This window comes from Phlebotomus argentipes, unplaced genomic scaffold, assembly GCF_947086385.1.
Source record: "Phlebotomus argentipes unplaced genomic scaffold, Phlebotomus argentipes genome assembly contig_6, whole genome shotgun sequence".
Lineage (NCBI taxonomy): Eukaryota > Metazoa > Arthropoda > Insecta > Diptera > Psychodidae > Phlebotomus > Phlebotomus argentipes.
In genome coordinates this window covers 4,782,605-4,802,466 of record NW_026776145.1, presented here as the reverse complement: position 1 = coordinate 4,802,466, position 19,862 = coordinate 4,782,605, and the positions used below count along the sequence as shown (strand labels likewise).

General features: G+C 41.4%; 4 protein-coding genes across 7 annotated transcripts; 2 read left to right on the top strand and 2 right to left on the bottom strand.

Annotated features, from left to right (window-relative positions):
- Window positions 1-3,458: 3,458 nt before the first annotated feature.
- Window positions 3,459-15,368, bottom strand: LOC132257504 (activating transcription factor 3). Of its 4 annotated transcripts, none has more exons than XM_059754450.1 (5): window positions 15,056-15,368; window positions 9,897-10,670; window positions 7,740-7,820; window positions 6,189-6,362; window positions 3,459-6,139 (listed from the first exon to the last, which is right to left on the bottom strand). In XM_059754450.1, exons 2-5 carry the CDS (start codon window positions 10,050-10,052, stop codon window positions 5,306-5,308), a joined length of 1,245 nt encoding a protein of 414 aa, XP_059610433.1. In that variant the 5' UTR covers window positions 10,053-10,670; window positions 15,056-15,368; the 3' UTR covers window positions 3,459-5,305. The 4 variants fall into 4 exon arrangements, with proteins under 4 accessions (XP_059610433.1, XP_059610425.1, XP_059610442.1 ...); XM_059754442.1 differs by having other exon boundaries at window positions 15,081-15,368; XM_059754459.1 differs by having other exon boundaries at window positions 3,459-6,127; window positions 15,081-15,368.
- Window positions 15,369-16,309: 941 nt separating this feature from the next.
- Window positions 16,310-18,064, top strand: LOC132257493 (2-oxoisovalerate dehydrogenase subunit alpha, mitochondrial). Its single transcript, XM_059754429.1, has 4 exons — window positions 16,310-16,527; window positions 16,589-17,120; window positions 17,175-17,811; window positions 17,888-18,064. Exons 1-4 carry the CDS (start codon window positions 16,450-16,452, stop codon window positions 17,961-17,963), a joined length of 1,323 nt encoding a protein of 440 aa, XP_059610412.1. The 5' UTR covers window positions 16,310-16,449; the 3' UTR covers window positions 17,964-18,064.
- A 147-nt stretch (window positions 18,065-18,211) lies between these two features.
- LOC132257556 (general transcription factor IIF subunit 2) lies at window positions 18,212-19,244 on the top strand. Its single transcript, XM_059754526.1, has 3 exons — window positions 18,212-18,568; window positions 18,628-18,839; window positions 18,901-19,244. The coding sequence occupies exons 1-3, from the start codon at window positions 18,271-18,273 to the stop codon at window positions 19,192-19,194; spliced, it is 804 nt and encodes a 267-aa protein (XP_059610509.1). The 5' UTR covers window positions 18,212-18,270; the 3' UTR covers window positions 19,195-19,244.
- On the bottom strand, window positions 19,195-19,803 carry LOC132257585 (small ribosomal subunit protein uS14m). The gene is made up of 2 exons (XM_059754561.1): window positions 19,647-19,803; window positions 19,195-19,588 (listed from the first exon to the last, which is right to left on the bottom strand). Exons 1-2 carry the CDS (start codon window positions 19,707-19,709, stop codon window positions 19,265-19,267), a joined length of 387 nt encoding a protein of 128 aa, XP_059610544.1. The 5' UTR covers window positions 19,710-19,803; the 3' UTR covers window positions 19,195-19,264.
- Between the last annotated feature and the right edge of the window lie 59 nt (window positions 19,804-19,862).

Genomic DNA, 19,862 nt, shown 5'->3' with positions numbered 1-19,862 from the left:
CTACAGCAACTCATCAAATTCTAGATCCTCCGGGAAGTAGTGAGGTGAGTGCTATTTTGACTTGTATTCTGTGACCCTATCAAAGGTCAGTGAGACACTTGAACTCCTTAAATTAATAAGCTCATAAATAAACACACGAAGCTTAGCGTTTCCTACTTATATAACAACTTAAGGGTGATCACAAAACATTGCTTCGCCAATCGCCTTCTCCTTTAGGTAGTCTCTCAAGACTCTGTTAGTACATGAGATGTTTTTTCTTATCTCTTTTCTTACCTTTTTCCACATCCAAAAGCTCAAGTGTGAGCCCAAGTGTTATAATTTAAGCCCCTGAATGCCTGCAAATTTGTTTGAGATGTTTAGGCGCGAAAAGCCCTGTTATACGTGAGAGCTTTCGAATTAGTCAGTCCGCGTGGCTCACGTCACTAACGTACAAGCTTGAGATTCATCCCGAGCACACAAAAAATTCACAACAATAAAAGTGAAGGTGAACCAGGTGTTTAGGCTGACATAATCCACATAGAGAGAACAATCACGTCACTCTTGGCACGGCCATCATCGATATTCTTGGGCCTGAGTCTGCCCAGCGCAGTTCTTCGTCATCTTTTTCCATAATCAATTTGCATGTTGGAGATCCGACATGATGATTTATTTGCGGTTTTGCTGTTTTCTGAGCATCCATCACACCCCAAAATCACTCATCAGGTGTTTTTCTATGGGTCGCAGAAGTGGAAAAGCGATGTTTTGGAATTCTCTTTGCGGGGCGTGATTCATTCTGGGCGAAGTGAAAGAGTCCAACATTCTTGACTTGATGATTATTGCGCGTTGATTTCATATGCAAGAGGATGGACTTTAATGAAATTTTCTTGCATGACACACTTTCGCGCGTAATGTCGCCAAAGTGGCTGCGCGGGGAGATGAAAGGCAGAAGGAGTGGGAGGGCGAAACCACAAAATTGCCAGCGGATTCGTCACACGACCATCAGAAAAGCACGACACAACACTTCACGTATTTCTTAGCTTTTATTGAGAATTTTTCTTCGATTCATTGATGTATTTTCCATTTTTCTCTCTCTCACACACAAATTCGTGTCCAATTTGACATAAAGGCATAAAAAGAATAGAAAGGTTAATTGTACATAATATAAAGCAAAAAGAAGACATGACAAATATTTTTAAATATTCATTATGCAAATTAACATTTTTGCCTTAACATTTCTATACCTTCAAAGTTTTTTTTTCTTGTTTTTCCCCTCATTTTCTTCGATCTTGACAATAATTCATCTATTTCTGCCTCATCTCTGTGTTTGCTGATCATTTAAAAGCTCCTCATTGCTCAACTCTTTCTTTATCACCTCTTCGTCCACGTGAAAAAATACAAAAAAGTTTTTCATTTGCTGAAACATTCCACATTTCGTGGTGCTTTTCACAATGTGCGTCCATACATCGCGGTTTTTCTCTCTCGTCGGAAGAAATTTGTAACAATAATTTTCTTTCTTCTCACCAGGTACAATAGTAAAGTGACAAAAACTAAAACAGCAATTTAATTGCAGGCTTTGTAGTATTTTTTCGGCGCTCCTGTTTTTCTCCTCTGTCTTCCTCCATAGTAAAAAAAAACCCGCCTCTTCATAGATTCACGATAATAAAAAGAATGTTAGTGATAAGCAGAATTACTTTGAAACACACACAGTTTTGTCTCTGATGCAAAACTTTGCAAAATAATCTGCTTCTGTGGCACTTGTCTCGTTTTCTGGCACGTGAAATATTGTGCATATTCTTCACCTTGATATTTAATGCAATTTTGCATGGAAATTTGAAAGGTGTCTATCAAAAAAATCAGGCGACGAGTGATGATTTCACGTCTTGACTTTTGCAGCATTTTTCCAATCTCTGCATTCTAATGCAAAAGGCGGCTTTTGTCTCTCTAATCGCGCTTAACACTTCATAAATAAATGGGTGACTAATGTGGCAGGCCAAGGAGGATTTAATCATTCGGACTTTCTAAAATGACTAAATATTTATGGGCCGAGCAATTTACTAACAATATCAGATGTCTCCAGAAGACACAGCCAGTTGGTAAACAATCGATAAATTTGACAAAAAGAGAATTCAACAGTGCATAAATTTAAGCGCTGCTTTTGCGTCTCTAACAATCCCGGAATTAAACCATCGAAGTTCTTGAATTGTAATAAGCTGTAATTGACTTTTCAAACACCCCAGATTTCTCAGAATTTCTTCTTCGCTGGAATACCGAAGCCACAAAGATCAATTATAGCGAATTCGTGAATTGTTTGAATATTGCCATCTTCTGGAAAATCTCTGCTAATGAAATTCTTCCCACTTGTTTCTACTTTGCATTTTTTCCTCTTTCAATAACAACCAAGATAAACACGTGAATTTTACCCAGAGGGCTGAGTCTTGAAATTCGTCAAAATCAGAATCAGTGGAAATTGACTGATTTTGAGAAATTTGCGAGTCTTGAGTAAAAATCAGTCAGAAACCGAGTCAAAATTGGCTCAAAATCAATCAACTCGTGTTGACATGAGAACATCGAGTCAACACGATTGCTCAATGTCTCAATTTTAAGATTTTACTTCAATTAGAGTATCAAATGGCCATCGATGGCATCGGAAATGGATAATAGAATAATTATTTTAATTGTTTTTAATTTTATATTGATAATTTTCCTTATTACAGCCGAGATATAAGCATCTCTTTTCTTGCGCTCGCGTAAGAGGCTCAGAGACGGAAAATAATTTCTTTCCATGCGCGCTACCTAGTCCCTGAGAGTCCCTCTTTGCAGTGTCGAGGCAACGATAATCCAAATTTTATTATGTCATGCATAATCCTTGCCATAAACATTTTCAGTTTTGAAGGTATCTTTAATTGAATGGAATTCCCAAATTCTTCGCCCTTTGCTTAGTGCTTAAGTCTCATGAATTATGATCAATGAACTGAACATGTGGACAGATAGTACAAATCCAAGTGTAATCAGAAGATGAACAATTGGTTGGACAAAAAAATGGATGGAGAAATTTTTGCAAAGGGGAGGAAGTCGATCCCCATCTCGTGGGGCACCTCAAGATCACTCGCAGAAGTCTCATTCTGCTCCTGGGACTTCTCGTATAAGCGCAGGAGAACATCTGTACGTTAATAATGCACATTATTCACATATTTGGCGTGGGCAGACACCCCAGGATAATTCCTTGGGGTAAAAGTTAAGTTTGAGGAGCATTTTTATCATTTTCTGCCTCAAACACCTCAACTTGGCTCAAATCGAAACAACAAAATGACGTTTCTGCCTGCGTTCCGAAAGCATTTCCCCTCCCGAAAAATTCCGAAGGCTGATTTTGACTCAAGACTCACGAAACTTTCAAAATTGTGATCATGTCAACAAGTTAAAAATCGATGATGTTCTGTTGATTCTGATTTTGACCATTTTCAAGACTCAGCCCTCAGGTTGCGTGATTTGATTTGTTTTCATTCAATTTTAAAATCTAATTTCATCCAACAATCGCCCCAAAAGTGCTGCAAAAGTTACGTAAAATGCATCCTAATTTATGAATATTGTAGCGTCATTTTTGCTCTTTTGTGTCTCACAATCATCCAAAAGAATATCGCGAAACACTCATTTTTCATTCAAAATGCGAAGTTAAATTGTAATCAACCCAGTGATTAATGAATAATTACCATGTTTTTATCCGTATTGATTGTTTTTCTTATTGGCTTTCAAGATCACTTTCTGCAGTCTATCGGGATGAACTTCAAAAGAAGTCCTCAATTCTCCTGTTGTGATGTCATGAATATTGAGAGTGTCTGACTCAATAAAGCAACGCATTTGGAATTGAATGAGTGTACACGCGATGTAATACTAGACTTTTTTTAAGCAACTCTCTTCCAGATGAAAACTCTACCCGTAACTGCATGATAACCTATTTATCAGAAATAGGAATGCATTAATCATTTGCCCCCTTTTGTTATGAAATCGTCATGATGTCTTTTCACTCTTCTGACTTTGCAAAAAATATACTTTGAACTCATGTTATACATAATCAGTAACGCAAGACAAGAAGACGTTAGTGGCTTTTTTTATATTTGGACGTTAAAAAAAGAGAGAAATAAGTGTTCTTGAACATTCTTCCACTGATAACAGCTTTGATTAATGTGTCCAAATGATTTTTTCCCCATCAAATTGCACGTCAATGAAGTCATGAACTCTTTGAGAAGTCTCCCGCGTTTTGCACGCTCCCGACAAGGGTGGAGTGAAGAAAATACCTGTCCAATTGTTATTGAAGTAAAAATTAGAGGTCACAGAGAAGCGCGCGCTAAGAAGCTTTGAAAATTTACATAATAGACTCAAAAAATTCAAATGTTCGCTGACCCTTTAGTCTAAAATGTCAAGATTCGATGCGTTCCCCATTAAAATCACATGTGTGCGGAGCTTAATTGTGAATATCTCAGCACTTTTTTCGCGCTTTTTCTCAATTCAAATCCAATCCGGAGACATTTCAAGGTTCTCGCCATAGAGCAAAATAATTCACAGGCTAAGCAATTTGTCAAGTATTTCATTATAAAGTAATTTTCTGCCCTCCCTCACAAGAAATCTTTTCATTTCTCTCCAATACGCAGAGCTCAAGAGCAAAAAATCATTATAATTGAATTAAATTGTGATGGAAAAAACTCTAGAGATATTTAGCGTGTGTCCCATTGTTTTGTACTCCGGAAAATCTCATTAATACAGCACATCTGCCGGGTAAATTAATATTTTCTGACACTCTAGCACAACTATGGCGGTGGAAAGTTGTTACGCTGATAAAGAGTGCGGCAGATAAGATGACATAAAAGGTGTTATTTTTATTGCAAGAAAACTCATCATAAATGTTATAGTAAATTCGCGATAAGAACATTATTCACTGAGAGTGTCTCATCGGCGGCAAAGTGGGCCAGAGAAGACAGGACTTACTCTCGGCACGCGACCTTAGAATGTAATTGTCTCGGGCTACTTTAGATGATTGATAAGTAATCACTGGACTTCGCCTTGAATTGTGATCCCAGTGCGGAAAAATAGGAACAGAAAATAACATTCCCGAAAGAGCACACGGGATTGTCTTACAAAATTCTATCAGATTGTCGCTTGACATTCCGATGGCATTGTGACTTCTCGACTCCCCTTCCCTTCCGGCAGCGTGCAACTTATTTTCTCATCAATTGAAAAGAATATTTAAGAGGAATGTTAAAGAAATAAGACATTCTTAGTATACGAAACTTGAGAAATACATATGGCTGCAAGAATATGGTTAGGTCTGCATTTAGCAGCTTCCGCCGGAATTGGGCGGTAGTGACGTGTACGTGGTGATGCCACTGTCGAGATCGGTGAATTGGGTCTCCGTGCCGTCGGCCAGATTGATAAATTCGGACGTGGCGCTGAGGAAGTCCGCCTTGAGGAGCGTGTTCTCCACGAAGGTACCACAACTTCCCGTGTAGTCATTGTTGTTGTCCCGAATGATGTCTGGCACGCGATCGGCGTCGAAATTGTCCGTGTTCTCGAACAAGAAGCGATCGGCGCTCTGGACTGACGTGTACGGACTGGAGTCTGTGAGTTCTGTCTTGAGCATGAATTGCGAGCAGCCCAGGACGCCCGCGTCCTCGCCGTCGCAGTTGGGAATGTACTCGTTCTTCATGCCCGGCGAGTGGTACGCCGCGAGATCCATCTCCACTGGGGACTTGAGGGCGTTGCACCCACTCTCTGGGCTGCCATACGTGGAATCACTGGTGACGGACTTACAGTAGGAGCTGGTGTCGATCTCCAATCCCTGCGTGGCGTCGCCCTTCATTAGCCGACAGTTGGCTCCGTACTTGCACTGGCTCTGGTAGCACGTGGTTGGCGGCGAGTAGCCACCCGGACGGATACACTGGGAGCTGTGCGACTGCAGGGCCTCGAGAAGCTTCCGTTTCTGCGTCTCCAGCGCCCGTTCCTGCGTCTTCAGCTCGATGTTCTGCTGCTCTAGCGCCTCAGACTCCGATACGAGATTCAGTGTCCTCTCGCGCTTCTTCATGCGACACTTGGTGGCGGCAATCTTGTTCCTCTCCCTTCGCCGCCGACGGCGATCCTCATCCTCTGGCGTCAACTGCTTTTGGGGAGACTGAATTTTACGATATTGACTGCAAATCCCATTCAATCTGGTCACTCACCCCGCTCTTTGCCAGAGACTTCTCCTCGCCGTCCTCATCGCTGGTGTTCTCCTCCTTCTTCGCCAGCTTTCCGCTGGGCTCCCCGCCACTGGAGTCTCCGCCACTGCCGCCACTCATCTTCCTCTTGCTCTGGATCGACAACTTGAGACCGGCCTTTATGAGAAGTGAGCACGTCTGTCGAGTTAAAATAATTATCAATTTCTCCGGCACCTCAACTTTACAACATTTCGCAATTCTGCCCAGAGCGTGGCACAGCTTTCAGGCCAATCTTCCAGCTCTGCCACCCACTCTCACCCATTCGCGGCTGCCATATACAATTTAAATTCATTATCACTCCTCCACTTTTCAATATCTCATCTCGGCCTCTCTCGCCAAGAATCTTTTTTCTCCGCTACTCATTCGCGGAATATCTTTGCAAATCATCTATACTGTGTCTTTTACTACGTGTATTAAACGGTATATGCCCGACTTAATTTATTTTAACGAGATTTTAACTAAGGAAACCTATAAAGTCTGTGCGAAATTAAATTCAATTGAGAATGCAAAGTATTATCAAATTTTTTAAAATTCTTTCTACATGAAGGAAAATCGAGCTAAACCAGCATTTGACATTAGAATTCTTGGGAAAATTTATCACTACAAGATATCAAAGAAATGTCTGCGGAGTTCTGTAGACGTCCTTAAATGCCGATGCCATTTTTAACGGGTTTATAAAAATGTTTCCTAATTATTTCTGCACTTGACCAATTACAACTCGGGGATTCCCCGACTCGATCGCTGCAAATTTCCGAATATTCCTTATCATATTGACTACAAATAAGAGAGTATAAGTGGAATCTGTTATTTAGACCAGACAATCGCTAATAATAGACCCAAAATACTTAAAATCTTAATTACTTGAAATCCATTTAAGTGTTCTCAAAAAATCAATCCTCCGAGCTAACAAATTCAGACAGTAAAATTAAGCCTTTCCACATTAATCAATTTATAGCTACTGGGTGATAATATCTCCGCAGCCTTGGAGTAAAAAGTCCACTTAATCCCGTCATATATCAACGTAATAAAACACAGATCGGAATCACCTTAAATTTAATTTTATGTCTGTTTTCCTAATCCATCATGTTATTTGCGAAGAGTGAGTGTCACAGGGCAAAAAGCAGTGTTTGGTCACGCTTTTCTGTGAAAGCGATGTGTCACGTTATCATATGGAGTTGATTTTGGAAAATTATTATCATTTGGCGCATTGCCTGAGTTTGGAATTTGTACAGATCATTAATTTTAGACGGGAATAGTTCAGTGACAATTAAATGGAATTTCAGTTTATTCACCCGGTCGAGAAGTGGAGAAAATTGGTGGAGTGATAAATTGATAAAAGCTCTTGTCAGTTGCATGCAGAATCAATTACTCTTGTGCGACATTTTACTACGGGTGAGACTTTAAATGACACGCAACGTTCGATACGCGTAATCTTTCGAGTGTGTACTTCTTGGATCTCTCAATGAATCGCTCAATCGCACAAAAGCACACAATGAAAATCCTCGACATTTTTACCTTTTGTACACTCGGAGGCGTTGTTTGTCCGGCCGGAGAGTCAAGTGTTGAGTCCGAGCAGCAACTATCAACATTCGACACCTGAAACAGAACGCACGGAAGGTATAGAGAATGACAGAGAATATTTTGGGCGCTGGATCTCTCGACATCGAATTTCAATTCATGCTTCTTAAGTGCAAATTTGTGCTTAGACGAGCGTCAAATTAATTTCAATGAATTTTCGTACAGAATTAATTTGACTACATTAGCATGGGAGAGAAAAGCGTGAGAGGATATGAGTGGAAAAAAATCGATAACAATAGCAATTTCGGGACGAGAGGAAGCTCACATGGGCCAAAGAGTCGCGGAGGGACGGACAAATTTATGATTATTGCGTGTCTTCCGGTAGCTTCAAGGACCAACTATTTAGGTGTGCATAGTGCGCGCAAAATGTGGGCTCAGAAAGAGAGCTCAAATTGCCAAAAATTACCCAGGAAGGTCTCCCAAAAAGTACGAATGCGCGTCAAGAAGTCAAATATATGTTTTTTTCCTCCAAATGTGACGAGAAAAATTCCCTCGCGCGCGCCTGTGTGTTTGAATGCATTAAACCATGAAACACTTTACAATATTTTGCCATTGATTATGCAGAATAAACACTGTCGGAGCGGCAAAGAACAAAAAAGTCCCCTCATTGATGCGGATTTGATGTGAAAGACTGAGATAGATGGATTGTTGTAAGCTGAGCTCAGGAAGGTCACATGAGAGATCTTATTTGTTCAACACTGAACATTACACGATAATTCATCATAAGATCAATTAATGGGAAAATGCTGTCTTTTGTACAGTGGCCAAAAATCCACTTTACAACTTCTGTGCGTTTGTGGAAAATTTCTCAACTGACTTTCGTGAAATAAAAAAACTTGCCACGAAAGCATCTCTTGCCATCTCAAGTGCATTTTCGCGGTGAATTTATCTTCATCGATAAAGTGGCTGTTTTATTAAAATTCTAAGCGCACCAGGAGAGTGTTGAAACCTCAATTTATTACGTAATACCATCTGTATATATGTACGCGAATTCTCTACAGTGGCGTAGTGAAAAAATTTGAATTATTCCTGGCTTTGTCTTTGTTTTTTTTATTTTGTGATAACATAAAAGTATCTCAAGAGATTGCAAAGAACACACACAATACATTCGTTATATTGGTTCTGATATAATAAATATTGCATCCAAATAACTTTTTCGCATATTTTCCAGTCTACATAAAAGAGATTATCATGAAAAAGACGTTACTGGCAGTGTTAAAGGATTACAAAAGCTTGAAAAGCAGGGAAAATCGGAAAATCCCCATAAAATTGGCGTTTATATAAAACAAATTCAGCTTTGAGCAAGAACACTTTTGTGGGATTTTTCTTATCTCTTATGCAAATTGCAGTGTGTCTCAGTTACAACGCAATATTTCACTTCTTTGCTACTAATTATTTCTGGTAATGAGTGCTTTTTGTGAGGTTTGAGGACTATTTTAGATTGACTGGCATTTTTCCAACATTTTTTTTCATCTTCATCCGTTTTGCAGTGTAAAGTGAAACGCAGTGTTATTGTGAATAGAATCAATTCATAAGCTATATAATTGGGCTAATCAAAGCCATTCCTCGTGACCACAGTAAATCCTTTTAAAGATTTATAATTCGATGATTTATTCACAATTAATCCATTGACTCTGATGTGGAAAATTATATTGAAGATCTCTTTAGACAGAGCATTGCAATTTCCTGAAGCCGTCGCAACTGATCGCCTGATGAATATTTAATGATAATGAGAAACCAGCAATTAATGCAAGCGTGATTAATCGAATATATCTTCACTGTTCACCATTTATGGAAGATTCTTCTAAATACTTGCGGCTATTTGTCCTTTCTCACGAGTCATCAAGAAAGAGCACAACTTTGTCGTTTGAATCGTTTGAATATAGCATGAAAAATTACCAATGAATGGAAGTTAGCGATTAAAGTGTTTAATCACTAAACACACAAAGTCTTTGGCGACAAATCAAATGGCAAAAACAATTATTTAGTCATTAGGGTGAAAAGTTTGGGCAGCAAAGAAAAAATCAGCATGGCGAATTTGCATTCAATTGGACAATTGAGTGTGAAATTGATGGTGGAAATTGATTAACCAACCTGCGATGGACGTGCCGAAGAATATGAATACTCGAGAGGGTTCGTGATGTCAATGAGTGAGTTGAGAATCTCTGGCGTTCTCGGCGTTGTGCACACGCCACTCCCGTCGACTCCAAGGAGTGGAGCTCCTGCCAATCCCACATTCAGGTCGAACATGTTGATCTTCTCCAGGGCACGCACAAGTGATAATTTCTCAAGCAGAATGCTTCTTGTTTGCACAAATCAGGCTGAATGTCTTTTAAAATCACAGTTCTTGGTTCCAAACTTTTTCACTTCACAGAAACATTTAAGATAGAATTGGAAGTAGTAAAATACTTTCAAATGATATCACGATATATTGTTGATGCAAAAAGTGGTAAAAAACAACGTTCTGGGTAGAGTTTCTCTCTCTCTCTTGATTGAATTAATATTTCACTGTCACTAGCTTTTTGTATGTTTTTTTGGCGCTCCAAAAAAGCTGTTCTCATTCACAGAAAATAAAATATTAAAGCAGACACATTAAATTGATAATATCATGGAAGAGGTGTAAAAAATAGACACGAACAATATATAAACTTCTCTTCTACATAAACACAATAATTCTCCTCAAATCTCTCGATAAGGCAACACTGGTTGCGAGTTCAATTGCTCTCTATCTCGCAAATATTTTCCACTTTTCGCTCATTTCACGGGAAAACTTCAATCGCTGTGACTCATTTGAGTCAAAATGTCCAAGTCCGGCTGACAAATTGTCGATTATTTGCTCTTCTCGACAATCCAATTTAGCGGCGAAGCCTGCAAGAGGAGAAAGAGGAAACACTGATAAGGAAAACCTCTCTAATTAGTGTGATTAAATTGAAAATTAATCCCAATTCGATAGCGACTTTAAAGCATACGCAAAGTGATACTCATTTTCCCGTCCCAACAAACTTGCTCAATACACTCAATCAGAAACCTTCTCGCACTAAAAAAAAATCAATTTAAATCGAGCTGAAAAAAGTGTTTAAATATTCATCGTTCTCTCTCCTTCACCCCAGTCGAACCAAAACATTTTATTGTGTCAATTTTATTTATTGTTGGGAGAAGAGGCAGGAAAGAAGCGAGAGAGCGAGAAGCCAAAAATGCTAAAGAGCCACTCAAAAAGACACCAATTTTCGAAAAGTGGAGAAGTGGAAAAAGTGTGGTATAAAAAATGTATAAAATTCAATGCCAAATATTATTATAGCGTGTAAATTTATTTTATATTAAATTATCGTCAATTTGTCCATATTATGAGGTGAAGAGGCATAAATTTTGGCCTCTTCCTCGCGCACAGCATCACTCGAGTTTGGAAAATGTGCTAATACGAGCAGGTATTTCGCAAAAACACCTAAATTAAATAATATCTCAGGAGCACCCTCGAGTGAAAATGACCTATGACAGTTGGAACGACAGCAACGCATGGGCGTAGCCGTAATTTAATCTGCATTAGAATACAACTAGCAAAAAGCGCTTAAATTCGACACTCTTGCCTAAACCATCTGGAAATGGCTGTTGAAAAGAGAACTTTTGGTAAAAAAGAATGTGTTAAATCCTATTGCTGTTGTCTAAATGCGATTTTCATAGGCTTTTTTTCGTTTGAAAAATTCACTAAAACAAGAAGAAATCTGCCATTTAAATCACACACGAGTCTCTCAATTATTCAAATTAAAGTCAAATGGACGAAATTTCAACCTGCGCCCATGGTTGAAGTTGAGAGGATTTCTTGGCCGAAGTTTCATTTTCACACTTTGCGGGGTGAACATTAACATGACGCTTTCTCAACAGCAGTCGAGGTTGGAAAGGCGAGGCGCGATGTGACGAGGAAAACTTGGAAAATCTACAATAGAAATTTTGGCACAAAATCACACAAAATATACACACTCACGATCAACAGAGCAGAAATGTTTATAGTTTTCATGCGAGGCAAAACGCCCAACAACAGCCGAGAAAGAGTGAGTAAACGTGTGGCTGAAAGTTGTACGGAGAGAGGACGAGAGTTTATTAGAAAAAGAACATAATGTAGAATTATTACACATATTTCAAACAGATGTTGCAATAATTTTTTCCCACTCTCTCTCTCACTCTCTCGGTCGCTTTTCTCGGGGGGACTTTTAGGCATTTGCTCCATTTTATTTATTTATTTATTCAATGGCACAAACATCCATTCACAAAGTGTTACTTGAGACACTATTTTACACACCAATTTCATATGCAAACGATCTCGAGGGGGCAATTTTATTCATTGGAAAAGTCTTTCGCTTCAGCATGAAAAATTCATTCTCCGCAATCCGTTACTTTTGAGGGGGAAAAACGAGTGAATTGCAATTAAAAGTGACCGAAAAGAGACAAATTTGGCACTCACGGATTTGTGTGGGGAGCAGATCTCAACTTAGTTGGAGACTCTTTGCACTCACACACACGCCAAATCACCCACAAATTGCTCAATAACATTTTACGAGTGTGCGAATGAAGATTATATCCCATTGGAATAAAAATTTTATTGCATTCTCCAGTCTATTGACGAAGCTCTCCGATGATATTTTGCATTTTTTCCGCAAAAAACATCCGGAAAATCTTCATATGGCGACAAGAATTGAGGCGCAAAAATTATATTATACGATCATATTTTTTGGGCTTTCTCTTATTGAGGCCCTCGCCATTGAGAGTGCGTTACCAATATTCCAACGTCCAACATCACAATTGTGGAGCTAAATCAGTATCCCGTAAAAGGAAGTGCTTGCACAAGATTCATGGGTCTTTGGGTTGTCTGAAAAATTAATTGAATAATTCAAATTCACTTCTGGCGCATTTCCAATTTTTGCTCTTGCAGATAGATTTCGTGGAAGAGCGCTTTGTACCACTTTTAAGTCACATAGAAACACTGGAAGCCTCTCGACTAAAAAGTCAATGAGAAAACAATGAATTCCACAGCAAAAACTGTAATTTAGTCATTAGGAAAGTGCTAATATGCCATGCAAACAAACACTGACGATACTTTTCTGCACTTGCGAAAGATTCGTGAAATTTTGACAGCTTTTGGAGCGAAAACCACACAAGTTTCGAGTGCTAAAAAGACTGTTCAGAATAAATTGTGCAATGCACCCAGAAATTCATATTTGGCATTCAAATTGGGGACTTTGAGTGGTTTTCGTGGATTCTTTTGCCATCTTTTTCCTCCATTGGTCGGCAAATGCGCGTATGGGCGAGTGAAAAAAAAACGAAGATGGAACCGAAAAAAATCAACAAAAACACATAAATTAATGGTGAAGCTTTATGTTTGCACATTTTTTGGATATGCCTCTCCTCTCTCAGCTTTTTTCAGGCTTCTCCTTTAATCCGCACACAAGGCAAGAAAAAACAGCGCGTTTTTCTTGCGCTCCGTTGAAATCGTGGAGTGAAAAAACTTTATTATTTATTTCCTCCTCCTCTAACTTAACCCATTAGCGAGCGCGATTGGTTCTTGGTTGATTTGTTCTTCGCGAATGTCGACTAAATGAATGCAATTTGATCTTTATTAATTGAATAATTGTGAATCAAACTTGTTTTTTTGCGTGCTAATTTGCCAAAAATCAGCCTGTTCTATTAGATTTCTAAACATTTCACACAATATTATCTCGATTTCCACCAATTTTATTCACAAGATCTTTGGAAACAGATCTAAGACCTCTGCGAATTAAGAAAAAAAGGATTCCTTAAAATTATGAGCCACATTTTCTTTGCATTGCCAAATGCTTATAAAAGTGAAACTCTGCAATAATGGGTTAATCTTCTTCCCCAGCGCCGTGAGAATGATGTTGATGGCCGGAGTGTGGCATAGGAAGATTTCCTCGGCTTTTTTCCCTAAGACGCACGCACACACGCAAGCATGTGGTGGGATTTATTTGGAAAAACTAAACGCTGTGGTGTGAATTATTATTTAAGAGCGACCTTGATGATATTAATGGAATGCGCGTCTCTGCGTCTCGATGGCTTCTGGGCGGCATTTTTTGGGTCAGTTTTCCTCGCGAAAAAAACAGCCGCTTGGCAATTCTATATAAGTTTTCCCGGCGAATTCCGCGCTCTCTTTTGAGATCTTCACTCTGCATTCGAAAGATTCACAATCCATAGAGTCGAGGAGAGTTGGAATAGAGGTGGTGTGGATGAAACTGGTTGAAAATGGCAGGAATATTTAATTTAGAATTTCAATATTGATTATATAACACTTGAAGCGACGGTTGTCGTCGCTACTTCATTCTATTTGTGCAGATTTTCTTTTTTTTCATCACACATTTTCTGCTGTTTATAATGGACATCCGTTTCTCATTTTTATTTTTCTCTTCACATTTGTATTTTTCATCAGTTTCCTTCGCCACCCAATTGGGATGGGATACAACATAGTGTTGCGAAAAAAGTGTGTATGTGTTCAGGAGGAGGGGGAGAAAATAAATAAGGCATAAAAATAACTCAACAAGTTCCTCATCTAATCCTCATCATGTGCCATCATCTCTGGGCCGAAGATTGCAAAACAACTCTCCACGGAGTATTTTTCTATGCCATGCCTCGCACTCCTGCCATTGGGAGTGACACCTGTTGGTCCTCATTGACCCACAACGCGGGCGTTCGCCAGTGGGGTCGCACCGTATTAATCAGTGTCATATTTCTCCCCGCACTTTAAAGTCACCCTCGAATTAATTGATAAAATCTACGTGTCGCCCGGGGGAGGATGTGCTCCGGCGAGGCGCTTCCCGAAAGGCAGCAGCTGGCCACATGTTACGTGAGGGCAGATTTAACCGCCCGTGGAAAACGTGCCGCAAAAAATATGGGCACACACAACAAAGGCACAGAGAATAAAAAGAATCAACTTATAAATCACAAGTCACACCTTTTTTCGCGAGTGTCACAGGAATGAAATGAAATGAGAGAGGAAAAAAAAAGCACGAGAATCAATTTAAATGTGTGCTAAAAGAAAGAGTAGCGGGCGTTAAATTCCAGTATCGAACTCCCATGGCAAAAGAAGCTATTAAATGGGTGGGAAAGCGGAGTTGCCTGTGGCTCGTGGACGGCATGTGATTTGAGATTACAGGAAAAATTTCCACCTCAGCTCTGCAACCCTTTTTCCACCCAGTCGCACAGTGTTTCACCGAGAGCCCACCTTATCAAGCAAACACAACCACGCACACCTGTAAACCGTTCAATTTTTCGCACCTTGTGTAAATTTCGGCTGTTTGCTCAAACTTGGCGGTGTCCTTGTGACGATTGGCGCGCGATATAAAACAAAATTCTTCATAATACACAAATTTTCACTGTCCGGCCACCTCACTGTTCTTTTGCACTGGTGATAATCCTGTGTGATCAGATGATAAACTCTGTGCGGATGATCTCGGGGTGTCCGTACCACTCAGTGTGCGCCAATATACTGAGCGGCGAGTGTCGAATGTGAAAAGTTTGAGCGGCGATATTTGCCGTGTTGTTTCTTCTTCTGCCTCAGCCCCACACCATGCGAGCGTTCGCGAATGTTGGTGCCCCATGTGGCTAAAAATAGAAATGTGCTCATGCCACGGACCGCAATTATTGGCCCAATGTGACGCCATTCGCCCCGCGCGGAGTCGCGATTGGGCGCGGTGGCATTTAGTGTGTCCCGCTCGCACTCACACATGACTCTCCGCCTAATGGGCCCAGTGTCGTGACTTCTAAACTCCTCAATATTTTAATACTCACAAATTCCACACAGAATCATTTAATTCAATATGGCTTCGACGCCACTGAGTGTCCGTGTCCAGCGCATCTCTCTCTCGCCCCCGCCGCTGGAGAGTCTTCAGCGGATCTGCCTTTCGATCTCACGCCGATATGGCTCGCGAATTAGCATTAAATGCCCGGCACTTTAAATTCAAACGAGAAGTGGGAGTGGAGTATGAGGTTCCATCTGGTAGGAAACTTTCTCACTAGCCCCCTATCGCCCTCACACTCTATCGCCTGCCCACCTCGCGCTCTCCCGCCACTTGATTAGATTGTCTTGTCAGGTGATAGCGAAAGTTAAACTCCTTGTCTCAGACCATCTCCATCTCCACTGGAATTCCACAGCTCTTATTGCCACCACTCAGGCAAGCAATCAATTATCTAAACTTCCTCTGCAACGTCGCGGCGATCCTTCGTCTTTTTCTCGTTGAAAGCTTGGCTGATTAAGAGCTTACTCTTCATTAAAAGCTCGCGCTCCACCTCTTCGTCGTGTGCGTGAATTTGTTGTCAGAATACCAGCACTCTACTTATCATTTACGAGAGAGACGAGCCAATTGAGAATAATTATCCTAATTTTCTTTTTTTTAAGAATTAAGCATTGGTTAAGAATTAACTAACAACTTTAATCAAAGTACATTTTTTTTCTTTCTGGAATCGGTTCATTCACAGATCACTGTAAACTTAAACTTATCATTATCCTCCAACGACCGCTCATAGCAAGTCGGCTCTCCCCTATACGTCGTATTTTCGTTGTATCATTCTCGTGTTGCCATTGCCAATTGCTCGTGGTGCTTCGATTGCTCTGCCGACAAATTTTCGAGTTCAGTGAAAAGTGAAAATGTTCCAACGATGCGTGCCAAACACAGCAAGGATATTCCTGCGATCGAGGATTCTTCATCAGGCGGCTAAGCAACAGGTTGGACGTGGCCGAAGGGTCATCTCATTGACGTTGTCTTACATAATCCTCTGATTTGCAGAGAAGTCTCACGACGCAACTCGATAAGAGTGATGTCAAAGGTGCTGACGCGAGGAGTCCCAGATTCCCAGGAGCCGCTGCTCCATTCACGTCCAATCCGCAGATCAGCCATGCGGAGAATGTGGCGCCGATTCCCATCTATCGCGTTATGGATCGAGAGGGCGCGATTGAGGACACTAGCCAGGATCCAAATCTCTGTCAGGCGACCATCCAGAAGATGTTCCGTGATATGGTGCTGCTCAACACAATGGACAAGATTCTCTACGAATCTCAGCGACAGGGCAGAATTTCCTTCTACATGACCAACTTTGGCGAGGAGGCTTCTCACATTGGCAGTGCAGCCGCTCTGACGCCCGATGACTTGGTCTATGGGCAGTACCGCGAAGCCGGAGTGCTCGTGTGGCGCGGCTTCACCATCTCTGAGTTTGTGGATCAGTGCTACGGGAATGTGGATGATGAGGGCAAGGGCAGGCAGATGCCAGTGCACTACGGATCGAAGAAGCTCAACTTTGTCACCATCTCCAGTCCTCTGGGTAGGTTTCGACGCTTCCGGAGATTCCTTTGAATTAACATGTGCGCTGTTTCAGCCACCCAGATTCCGCAGGCGGCGGGTGCAGCTTACGCCCTGAAGCTTAAAGAAGGCAACGATCGCTGCGTGATTGTCTACTTTGGCGAGGGAGCGGCTTCCGAGGGTGATTGCCATGCTGCCCTCAACTTTGCAGCCACTCTGGACGCTCCGGTGATTTTCTTCTGTCGCAACAACGGCTTCGCCATCAGCACGCCCTCTTCGGAGCAGTATCGTGGTGACGGAATTGCAGGAAGAGCGGCCGGCTATGGAATGGCAGCTATTCGGGTGGATGGAACAGATGTCCTGGCAGTGTACAATGCCACAAAGGTGGCCCGAGAGTACGTGATGCGCACTAATAAGCCCGTCATTCTGGAAGCTATGAGCTACAGAATTGGACACCACTCGACCTCAGACGATAGCAGTGCTTATCGAGCGCCGGAAGAGCTCGAAGTGTGGAACACAGTTGAGCATCCCATCAACAAGTTGAAGAACTTCATGCGCTCCAAAGGCTGGTGGAATGAGGAAGATGAGAATGCCTTTGTGAAGTCAATCAGGAAGCAGGTGTTATCGCAGATCTCTTTGTCAGAGAAGAAGCCGAAGCCAGACTGGCGCGAAATGTTCCACGATGTCTATTATGACCTTCCAACGCATCTCCAGTGAGTAAAGATTTATAACGACGTGGGAAAGATATATTTTTTCGACTCTTTGACTATAAATTTGTGTCTCTTCCAGGGAACAACTGAAGCAGATGGAAGAGCACGTGGAAAAGTACAAGGATCACTATCCTCTCAAAGATTACAAGCAGTGATCTGAGAAGCAGGTCGTGTTCCCGATTTGATACCAAGAGAAAAGTGCATTTACTAGATTTTACGGAGAGAATGCGATAATACAATACATTTTTGCAATGCGCGCCACTAGTTTAAAGGGTTATTTTTAAAGGGTTTCATTTAAAGGGACGATTTCATTAAAAATTTCATTCGTTTCGTTTCATTTCGCTCCTTTCGATAATCGTTGCAGTAAATTTCCGCCAGAGTGTGTTGACAGCAGTTGTTGCGAAATTGTCGCGGTGTTTACGCTTTTCTCTGCAACGTCCTCGCAATTTCTCAATTTTCAGGATGTCCAAGCTGGAAATGCCACACGTGGACAAGGAGCTGGATCTTTCAAATGCTGGTCGAGGTGTTTGGCTGGTGAAAGTGCCAAAGTACATCGCGAACAAGTGGGAAAAGGCTCCGGGGAACATTGAAGTGGGCAAACTGAAGATCTCCAAGATTCCTGGCCAGAAGGCTCAGGTTTCTCTGGCACTGTCAGAAGCTGTGATCAATCTAGACCCCGCTGAGAAGATTCCCAAAGATCACAGACTCGATGTCTCAGTGGTGACGAAGCAAACACTCGGAGTTTTCTCACACGTCGTCCGTGAGTGGAATATTTTGATGCTACTCTTGAATTTCTTCACATTCTTCTTTCACTTCCAGCTTCAAAGACAGACGAGGTTGTCCCAGAGTCGGAGAAGCTCTTCATGGAGGGCAGGATAGTGCAGAAGCTGGAGTGTCGTCCGTACGCAGACAATTGCTACATGAAGCTCAAGCTGGAGTCCATAAAGAAGGCTTCTCAGCCTATCCGGAAAGTGAAGTCACTGGAGAAGATTGTCCACAATTTCAAACCAGTGTCAGATCACAAGCACAACGTAAGTTCCAGATTAAGTGCCATACATTTTGGGATTACTTTTGACATCTCCCGCATTGCAGATTGAGTACAAGGAGAGAAAGAAGACAGAAGGCAAGAAAGCCCGTGACGACAAGAATGCCGTTCAAGATATGCTCTTCAATGCCTTCGAAAAGCATCAATATTACAATATCAAGGACCTCGTGAAGATCACAAAGCAGCCGATCGGATACCTGAAGGAGATCCTCAAGGAGGTGTGTGACTACAATATGAAAAATCCGCACAAGAACATGTGGGAGCTCAAGAAGGAATATCGCCACTACAAGACGGAAGAGAAGAAGGACGAAGTCGCGCTGTCGGATTCAGACAGTAACTAGTTGAATTATCAAGTGTATATTTTCTATGTACCATAAAAGGATCAACTGTGCCTCATTGCGTCCATAATGACTACCACATTGCCCTCTGGACGCCCGAGAGTTTGTTGTAATCCGCCTGCAATCGCCACATGATTCGACTCATCCGCCATCGATAAACAGTTCCTCTGGGACGCGATGTTATGCAGCAGCGCTCCTTCACGCGCACCAAACAAGAGTCCACGGGAAAGGCATTGATCTCCTTGTCCGCAATTTCACGCAATTCAATGGGCAGGATGTCGTTCTTCCGCAGAGAATTCACTCTCAGTCTGTCCACTGCGTACTGGGCCACAATTTGTCGCCGCTTCACATCCTTTCGCATGCGATTATCCGTGTATTTCGTCCTCACTGAGAAAACCTACAAATACAATAGATTGCAAGCATTCTCGAGATTCAGTGGAGAATGAGAAACTCACCCTGGGTAAGATATTACTCGCACGAAGAGCGGAAAACTGAGTGGAAATGAAGGAAAGGGCCATTTTCCAAGATGTGAGGTTATGGCGAACTGTTGGATAAGAACAAGGGGTTTCACATTTGGAATTGAAAAGCTCATTTTCAGGCAAAATATTAGTAGTTCTATTTTTCACTGAAGATTGAGTTATGGAGGTTTGAGTTTGGAATGAGAACAAAAT